The following is a 7971-nucleotide window of genomic DNA, read 5'->3' as shown; positions in this document are numbered from 1 at the left end:
GTCCATCGCCGGGTTCCACCTGCGACTCCGGTCGACAGGTCCGACTACCTCCGCCATCAGACTCCTCACCGACGACGGAACTCACTCCAAACCGACAATGAAGCAGGAAGGACCATCAGCACTAAGCGCTCAAACCCTCTGTCCAAAGGGACTACAAAGAACTTCCTGAAGGATCCCAGCCTATCTCCTTCACAAATTCCACTGGGGATTCCCGGTACTTCGTTCTTATCAGGCTTACAAAAAGCTTTCTAGAGGCAACCTCAGTTAACCCTCTTCCTAACCAGAACTTCCCGGTCAAGTGTGTGTGGTGTTGACTTCGGGGGATTCCCCTAAGCGATATCTACGGTTCGCATCAAGACTATCCTTCCTATAAGCCATGGCGCACCGTCGGATCTCCTCTGCAGAAAAAGGGAAGGGGCTAGACCTAGGGTCTCAACAACCATCTCGCTCTGCTCGTGTGAGGGTTCCCCTCCCAGACAACTCGGAATTACTTCGCAAACATTCACTCACCCTTATCGGTAGAGTAACAAACAAGACAGCACAGAAAGTCTGGTCGTTAATACCCTTTTTCACGGAGCACTGGAAAACAGAGTTCAAGCCGGTTGGAGCTGATCTAGGCAATGGACTATTTCAATTCCAGTTTGAACGAGAATCTGATCTGCTAGCGGTATTAGAGCAGCACCCATACCACCATGCAAGATGGATGATCATTTTGCAGTGCTGGGAACCTACGGTTTCCCCCAGCTTCCCTTCCCTTATTCCTTTTTGGATTAAGGTTCAAGGACTCCCTGTTCATCTTTGGACAGAACCTACCCTTAGATGTATAGGGGCAGATATCGGGATGTACGAGAAGGCTGAAATCACTCCCCTTACCGCTAGAATGAGAGTCCACATCGATGGCCTGCTCCCATTAATCAAAGAATCTGTCGTGGAGTATCCAAACGGAGACGAGGTTATTACTACTCTGGTGTATGAGCGCTTGGATAAGCACTGCACCAAATGCCATCGACTTGACCATGAACTAAAAGAATGCCTAGTGGCTAGGGCAGAAGCAAGAGCTCTGAAGACGTCCCAAAAGGAAACTAGAAGCAAACCAGTCAGCCACTCAGGCCAGGAAGCGGGCTCAGCCAGAGAAGCTTCCCTCGCTTCAGCTCATAATGAGCCTAGCCACAGAGAAAGAGGCCAGCGAAGTACAGCCCCTTTCCAGTTCTCAGCCTCTAACCAGAGACAAAACTTTGAAAAAAGACCTACGAAGGACTTAAGAGAAACGCTGCACCACAGAGCATATAAAGATCAACCAAAAACCTGGCAAGAAAGGAGCTCATATCGCCGGTCGAATCAGGCTAGGGAGAGAGCCAGAGGAGCAGGTGACAGATCCACACATTCTTATCGAGCTTCTGAAAGCCAGCGTTACCTCCCTCCCCCCCGAACAGAAGCTACTATCGGGAGGTTCCTAGGAAAGGAATAGATACAAAAGATACAGGATCTAGTGTTTCCAAGCAGCTGAGCAGACCAGCCAAAGGGGGGAATCCCCCGGAAAATGAAAACGATCTGAACTCAGTACCGCATGCTGCCCTACAAGCGGCTATAGGCGAAGTTAGGGACGTCATGTTACAGTATACTAGAGCCGCTGACCCGACAGAAAGAGAGGCAAGAATTGAAAGGGTGAGACAGGCTGAGGAGAGAGGTGAGCTAGAAGAAGCTGCCCTCCATATGCTGCAAGCATCTAACAATACGATCAGCAAGGACAATACCCCAGCCAATGCCACTCCGGAGCGCCTCTCAGCCTCCCAGAGATTAGGACCGGCTCCCCAGTCCCACTCTACTGATAGAAGGAAATCTTCCGCAGATCTCAGCACAGACGACCTGGAAAGACTACCAGCAACTCTTCGACTAGGCCCCCCTCCCTTGGAGCTAGGCCAGCTCAGCAACGAGAGGAGCGAAATCCAGACAGTGACAACAACTGAAAGAGTTCCAGCCCCCCTGCGGCTAGGACCTTTAAACCTTGAGAATGCGGAGACACGGGTTGTACCGGAGCCAGAGCCGACTAAGAGGAAGCCAGGCCGCCCTCCTGGCCCAAGGAATAATACAAGGGAAAATCCTAGTTCCAAAACAAGAGTAATAGCAAGTAAGAGAAAGGTTACACAAAAGCCTTCTCCAATTCGCCGGAAGATCACTGCAGACTCAGAGGGTACAACAACAATAAAGAAAAAGACAGGTAGAGCGAAGACAGGAGGAACCTCTCGAGCAGGTGCACAGCAGGAACGACAGCCCACAGCCTCGGAAAATACTCCCTTGGTCAACTTAATACCAAAGTCTACGCGACGTCGGATGGATTTTCGGATTCCATCCAGCCTCGCTCCTTAGCGATTGCTAGTTGGAACTGTCTAGGGTTGGGGAATCCCCGGACAGTTCGACGCCTAGGAGAGATATCAAAGAAGTATGATCCTGATATTATCTTCATAATGGAATCGAAAAATCCCGATGAAGTGGTACTGAAAAAGCTCGAGCATCTCCGCCTGAAGTATGATTGTCACCACCTGGTCTCTCCAACGGGTCATGGAGCAGGAGGGTTAGGACTCTTCTGGAAACAAGAGTTGAATCTCCAAATTCTAGAATCAAATGCCCATGTAATAGACACAATTGTAGCTTTTGAAGGAAAGTCTTTCTACTCTTCTTTTGTCCATGGTAGCACCGACAGAAATCAACAGAATTTATTATGGGACCATCTGGTTACAGAAGCTGTAGGAAGGGATGAACCTTGGTTCGTAACCGGTGATTTCAATGACCTTATAAATGGCGCAGAAAAAGATGGTGGAACGGAAAGAACAGAGGGATCTTACTCTGACCTCCGTACTTTCTTTTCGGAGGGGGATCTGTTTGATCTCCAACACTCAGGAGACTTCCTGTCATGGCGAGGAAAGCGAGGAGATCACCTTGTACGGTGCAGGTTGGACAGAGCAGTTTCTAACACCCAATGGGCGGAATGTTACCCGACGGCTCGGTGCGAATATCTCGGCTTCGAGAGCTCTGATCATAAACCCCTTATATCCTTTTTTGATAGAGGAAACAGGAGGAGGAGGGGCATGTTCCGCTATGATCGCAGACTGTGCAACGATGAAGAAGCGAAGAAAGTGATATCTGATTCATGGCGCGCTTCGGTCAACACCTCAGTCAGCGAGAAACTCAGCTCAACCCGAAGTGCGATCTCAGAGTGGAACAAAACGCAACAACGCAATAGCCAGAGAATTATAGAGCAGCAGAAACGAGAGCTTGATGCGGCTCTCTCCAGCCCAGCAAATGATACCGTCCTGATCCAAACGATCTCCGAGAAGCTCAATGCGGCCTACTTAGCTGAAGAGGAGTACTGGAAACAGCGGAGTAGACTCCTGTGGCTCAAGCTAGGAGATCGTAATACCGGCTTCTTCCATGCTATAACTAAAAGCCGGAAAAGAGCTAATGGCTTCTCAGTCCTTGAAAACGAAGAGGGGCAGATGGTCCACAAAGAAGAGGAGATTGTGGAGGTGATAGGCAACTATTTCCAAACGCTGTTTGAATCACACCCGGGAGATAGGGAAGAAACAGTACGCCGGGCCCTCAACCCTATTGTCTCTGAGGAGGAAAACATAGCTCTCATTGATGTTCCGACAGCAAGCGAGATCAGAGAAGCCTTATTTGCGATCAATGCTGGAAAGGCACCAGGCCCGGACGGGTTCTCGGCGGGATTCTTCCATACTCATTGGAATGAGATAGGGCCTGATATTATAAGGGAGGTGCAAGGATTCTTCGCGGGAGAGCCATTGCCCGAGGGGATAAACAGCACACACATACGGCTCATTCCGAAGATCTCCCAACCGCAGAAAGTCTCGGACTACCGACTGATAGCCCTGTGTAATGTTTATTACAAGATCTTCTCTAAGATCCTAACTAGGAGGCTTCAACCACTGATGGATAAACTGATCTCGGAGAACCAATCCGCCTTCGTACCAGGAAGGGCCATAGGAGACAACGTTCTCATCACGCATGAGGTCCTCCACTACCTCAAAACCTCCAAAGCGGAGCAGCGGTGTGCGATGGCGGTAAAGACGGACATGAGCAAGGCATATGACCGGCTCGAATGGGAGTTTATCTCGCTTGTATTTGCTCGGCTGGGATTCCACCGAGATTGGATTAGATGCATTATGCAATGTATCACATCTGTTACATACTCCTTCCTCATTAACGGCTTGCCTAGAGGGAAGGTAGTACCGAGTAGAGGTCTCCGCCAAGGTGACCCTCTTTCTCCCTACATATTCATCATGTGTAGCGAAGTCCTCTCGGGATTATGCAACAGAGCGCAAGAAGAAGGCTCTCTCCAGGGTCTGCAAGTTGCTCGGGGCAGCCCCCGCCTGTCTCACATCTTCTTCGCGGACGATACAATGTTCTTCCTCCAAGCTGATAAGGAGAATTGTGCATCTCTAAAAACCATCTTGAGTGACTACGAGCAAGCTTCGGGACAGTGCATCAGCAAGGAAAAATCAGCCATCACCTTCTCCAAGAAAGCCCCGGCGAGCCTAAAGATTATGGTCAAAGCTCAACTGCAAATTGAAAAAGAGGGAGGAGCTGGAAAATATTTGGGACTACCCGAGCTGTTCGGACGTCGTAAAAAAGATCTCTTCTCCTCGGTCGTTGACAGGATAAAGCAAAAAGCACGGAGCTGGAAAAACCGATACCTCTCAGCGGCGGGAAAGCTGGTAATGCTTCAGAGTGTGCTCTCTGCAATCCCTTCTTATCCGATGTCCAGCTTCATGATGCCGGTTTCCCTATGTAAAAGAATTCAATCCGCGGTGACACGGTACTGGTGGGATCACAATGAAAATGAGAGGAAGATGGAGTGGGTGTCTTGGGAAAGTATGGCAAAGCCAAAAGCGGCAGGTGGTTTAGGCCTCCGAGACTTCCAAGAGTTCAATGTTGCTATGCTGGCCAAGATTGGGTGGAGATTATACCAGAAGCCAGATTGCTTGCTAGGGAAGGTTCTCTTTGGGAAGTATGGCCCGGGGAGCGATATTCTGAACACTACTCCTTCATCTACAATGTCGCATGGGTGGAGAAGCGTGCTATTGGGCAGGGACCTTTTACTACAGAATCTGGGGTGGCTGGTTGGAAATGGAGAGTCGATAAACCTCTGGGATGACCCCTGGCTGAGCCTGACCAGTCAAGAGAGACCCATGGGACCTCCGAATGAGGCGCACGTGAAGCTTTCGGTCGCTGACCTTATAGACCATACAACAAAGGACTGGGATGTTGCTAAAATTCAACTACTACTCCCAGCCTATGAAAACAGTATCACGAGCATCAAACCAAGCCTTACCGGGACTCCGGATAAGCTCGTCTGGTTAGGCACAAAATCTGGAGAGTATACAACAAAATCTGGATACTATACTGCAGTTAACAAAGAGGATAACATGGCGGGCGTGGCCATTGCAGGTGGATTCAAGTGGAAGAATAGCGTTTGGAATCTTCCATGCGCGCCAAAGGTCAAGCTCTTCTCTTGGAAATTACTTAGAGGAGCAATCCCTGTGGGCGAAAGACTCGTTGAGAGACAGGTACCGATAGACCCTCTCTGTAAACGCTGCAGCTGTTCAGAATCTATTGTTCATCTCCTATTCCACTGTCGTTTTGCTCAAAGAGTATGGCACCTTGCCCCTCTTGCTACGACCCTGGATGTCAGCAGAACTATAGATTTGATGTCTAGCTGGGACAGCCTTTGCGCTCTCAAGTGCCTTCCCCCTGCAGGTATCACTACTGGATCGCTTGTTCCGTGGATCTTGTGGTCACTTTGGAAAGCTCGGAATAACTTTGTGTTTGAAGGCCACTCAGCCTCTCCTGAGGAAACCTTATCGACCGCCATAAGACTTGCAAGAGAATGGGGCGTGGAAGTTAAGAAAGACGATAATCTTGGCTCGAGACAGACTCCTTTGGAAATAGTTCCACCTTGCCCGGGATCGCTGGTGGTAAGAACTGATGCCGCGTGGTCTTCAGAGGCTAACGAGGCGGGTTTGGGATGGGTCATCTTCTCAAATGCGGGAAACTCCTCTTTCAAGAAACCAGTGAATCGTGTAGCTACACCACTGATGGCGGAAGGGCTTGCTCTCAGAGAAGCAGTTCAAACATGTGTGACCTTGGGCGTGAAAGCGGTGACCTTCCAGTCAGATTCGTCGCAACTGATAAAAGCAGTGACAGGAGGGGTAACGACAATCGAACTCTACAGTGTGGTCGCGGACATACACTCTTTTGTTTCAGTCTTTGATTCGGTATCTTTCTCTTGGATCCCTCGAGAAAGAAATGTAATCGCAGATGCTTTAGCAAAGGCTGCTTTGATTGTGGCTGGTACTTTGGTGGTTGAGGATGCTTTCATAGCTCCCAACTAACTTTCTTAATTAATCAATTTGTGTTTCAAAAAAAAGGACAAAAAATAAATTAAAAGCCAACACTTTTAAAATTTATAAGAGAGAACCATTGTGACTTCAATCTAAGTTTTGATTGGGATTGAGTTTTCGTTTCGAAATGATATCTATACAACTTACAAAGGCGTACGAGAACTTGCTTAAGAAGTTCTTACGTGACCATTTTACCAAAAAAAAAAAAAAAAGTTCTTACGTGACCGAAGAGTCAAATAGCGTAAAATAACTAACAGTGTCTTGGTCGTACACGCGGCCTTATGAGTAGTGGACACTTCTTCGATTTTTCCGTTTGATTTCGTCGCGGCCTCGTAGTTTTCAAATAATTCCTACAACAATAAAAAATTAATAGATATTGACTCGTTTACTTTTTATAGTCATATATTAATGAAATTCCTCGTAAATTCCTGTGAAATTTCTATATAATAGGGAAATCTTTGAAACTGCAATTGTCATCAAGAAGCTTCAACGTCTCAAATCATCTCTCCTCTCTGTCTCTCTCTTAAAAATATCAGAAATTTCCGAAGCTCTTCTATAGTTTTTTCTTGAGCCATGACTGCGCAGGTACACTCTTTCATCTCTTGAAATAATTAATTATATTTAGTCTAACTGATGGTTGAGTAATCATTATATATAGAAACTCATCAATCATACTTAAAATAAAAAAGTATGCAATTAGCCATACTGATCTCGGGTTTAAAATGACAGAAATCTGTGTTGCAACTGAGTGTTCACGAGGAAACGATCAGGAAGAAAGCGTGGAAGACCGTTTCTAAGTGTTCAGGTATCTTTATAAATTTCAACATTTACAATACTATGATAATAACATTTAATAAACTGGGAAAATAAGCATTTTCATGATTTTTATATATATTTTAGGGGTTACTTCGGTAGCAATGGATGACAAAACCGGGAAAATGACGGTGGTTGGAGAAGTTGATGTACCAAAACTCGTAAAGAAGCTAAGGAAGATTTGTACCGCAGATATCGTTTCGGTAGAAGTTGTTAAACCACCTGAGAAAAAGGAACCGGAGAAACCGAAACAAGCCGAGGTTATTGTCAACCCGGTTGCCTATTGGAGCAACCAGTACCAATACCATCCTGCTACATATGCAAGTGCTTATTGTCCACCATGCGGGTATTCTAGAGTTGTGGTGGAGGAACCAGGGCCTTGTGTGATTTTGTAAATTTTCCTAGAATTATTTCAGATAATATTAGTTATATTTGCACTTAATTTTGATGGAAGAGTGTATTTTTGGGTATTGTAATCTACATTTCCCGTATGAGTCTATTCAATAAAAACAGTTAGCTTATGTTTGATGAAATTGCGCTTAGTGACGTTTTATTAACTTTTCACTTTTAGTCATGCAGCAATCAATAATCTTTTCTCGCGGTTTCATTCATTTAAGACCTTTTCTTATGTTAAATACTTACTTTGTTTTTAGCTAGTACTCTAGTAGTAAATGAAATATGTTGGGAGGGATTAGTTGAGTGAATCGGTTCATAACTGGATACAAATGCGATACATATA

General features: G+C 46.4%; 2 protein-coding genes across 2 annotated transcripts; both read left to right on the top strand.

Annotated features, from left to right (window-relative positions):
- The first annotated feature begins 376 nt into the window (after nucleotides 1-376).
- LOC106329808 lies at nucleotides 377-6410 on the top strand. The gene is made up of 3 exons (XM_013768437.1): nucleotides 377-1367; nucleotides 1409-2251; nucleotides 2317-6410. The coding sequence occupies exons 1-3, from the start codon at nucleotides 377-379 to the stop codon at nucleotides 6408-6410; spliced, it is 5928 nt and encodes a 1975-aa protein (XP_013623891.1).
- Nucleotides 6411-6881: 471 nt separating this feature from the next.
- Nucleotides 6882-7753, top strand: LOC106332518. Its single transcript, XM_013770986.1, has 3 exons — nucleotides 6882-7004; nucleotides 7149-7224; nucleotides 7320-7753. Exons 1-3 carry the CDS (start codon nucleotides 6993-6995, stop codon nucleotides 7625-7627), a joined length of 396 nt encoding a protein of 131 aa, XP_013626440.1. The 5' UTR covers nucleotides 6882-6992; the 3' UTR covers nucleotides 7628-7753.
- Nucleotides 7754-7971: the final 218 nt, after the last annotated feature.

This window comes from Brassica oleracea, chromosome C3 (genome assembly GCF_000695525.1).
Source record: "Brassica oleracea var. oleracea cultivar TO1000 chromosome C3, BOL, whole genome shotgun sequence".
In the NCBI taxonomy this organism is placed as follows: Eukaryota; Viridiplantae; Streptophyta; class Magnoliopsida; order Brassicales; family Brassicaceae; genus Brassica; species Brassica oleracea.
Note: the sequence above shows the minus strand (reverse complement) of the source record. Positions and strands in the feature narration are given on the sequence as shown.